At 26.5% G+C, this 1684-nt stretch overlaps 1 protein-coding gene across 1 annotated transcript in view; it reads left to right on the top strand.

Annotated features, from left to right (window-relative positions):
* The window catches only part of LOC107060028 (uncharacterized), a 3650-nt gene extending 3145 nt beyond the window's left edge, over window positions 1-505 (top strand). The window contains exon 2 of the mRNA XM_015307319.1: window positions 44-505. Within this exon, the coding sequence (XP_015162805.1) occupies window positions 44-505 (462 nt within the window). The remainder of the gene's footprint in view (window positions 1-43) is intronic.
* Window positions 506-1684: the final 1179 nt, after the last annotated feature.

Genomic DNA, 1684 nt, shown 5'->3' with positions numbered 1-1684 from the left:
CTACTTACTGTGACTCTGACTGGGGAACTTGTGTGCACACAAGAAAGTCAGTTCTTGTGTGCAAACAAGAAAGTCAGTCACAGGATATTTGGTGAAGTTTGGAGAGGCACTTATTACCTGGAAATCTAAAAAACAGGATACAGTTGCTAGAAGTTCAGCTGAAGCTGAGTTTAGAAGTATGGCTTCTGCAGTGGCAGAGATAACTTGGCTTATTGGCATCTACAAGGAGTTGGGAGTTAATATCAAGCAACCAGTGGATTTATTCTGTGACAGCAAGGCTGCTATACAGATTGCAGCCAATCCCATTTTTCATGAAAGAACCAAATACTTTGATATTGATTGTTATTTTGTTAGAGAGAAGTTACACCAAGGTATGATCAAAACTCATCATATGTCTACCAAAGATCAACTAGCAGACTTGCTGACAAAAGGTTTGTGGAAAGCTTCACATGTACATTTGATGTCCAAGTTAGGTTTGAAAGACATATTTCAGCCTTTAGCTTGAGGAGGGGTGTTGAATATAGTAGCTGTTATTCAAAGTTAGTTAGAAGGTGGTTACGAATTAACTATGGTTAAGTTAGGATTAACTAGTGTAGTTAGTTAATAACAAATTTTAGAATCACACTATAAGTGTGCTTGTATGAACACTCTTATTTTCTGATTCATTGTAGTATATTGAAACCTTCTTTTCTGTTTCCAATCTATTCTTCACTATGCTTTGATAGTTACAATATAATGGGCATTGTTGATTTTTTTTGTTATTTATTTATGTATTTTAGTAGCTAATTATTATTCATCATCCGGGCATTGGATAATTCATTCAAAATATGTTCATCTTGAACTCATTAAGTAACATGCCATAATTATATCATATTTCGTTATTCATAATTCATGTTGTTTACTGTTATTTGCATTATACACTTATAAAATTAATATTGGAGTACATTTTAATAGTTTAGGTTTCTTGAATGTGAGAGGTATTATTATATTATACTATGTAATTCATTTTGGGTGAAGAAAATATATATTTATTGAAATGTGATATGAGAAATAAAGTTGTATATTTCTTATAGACAAATTAAGAGTTGGTGGATTATTATGTTGTTTTATCTTTATGTTTGTATATGTAATGTTTGTATATGTAGCTTTAATTTAATCATATTTTTAAAAAAGAATTCGTAGTTAAAATATTATAGTAACTTCATTTTTGTATATGATGATTAAAAGAGTTTACACGATTAATTTCATGTGTTATCCCTTTATATATTTTTACTATATATGTTATTGTCTTTTATTTATCTATTTTTTTGTAAATATGCATTACTTTGTAACTTAATTTATTGTGTTACTTTTTTTTTCATAAATCTAACATATAAAGTAATTGAGAAGATGTTTCGGGAACAAGTAAAATATTTTAAGTCAACTTCTTAAATCCATATTTTTTGTTATATTTTTTATTAAATAATAATAATAATAATTATTATTATTATTATTGAAAGAAAATTTACAAATTTTAAATTTGATTTTACAATTTTAAATTGAGATAAATTAATTAGTTTGATAATCTATGTTGGAAAAAAAATAAAAATAAAATTTAGATCCAAATCAAATTTATTTGTTTCAGTTAAAAAAATCACAAAATATATCTTTAATTTAATGTGTTCAATTAAATAATTTAATGATT

The sequence above is a fragment of the Solanum tuberosum genome, unplaced genomic scaffold (genome assembly GCF_000226075.1).
Source record: "Solanum tuberosum cultivar DM 1-3 516 R44 unplaced genomic scaffold, SolTub_3.0 scf00053, whole genome shotgun sequence".
Lineage (NCBI taxonomy): Eukaryota > Viridiplantae > Streptophyta > Magnoliopsida > Solanales > Solanaceae > Solanum > Solanum tuberosum.
This window is presented reverse-complemented; position numbering and strand designations above follow the sequence as displayed.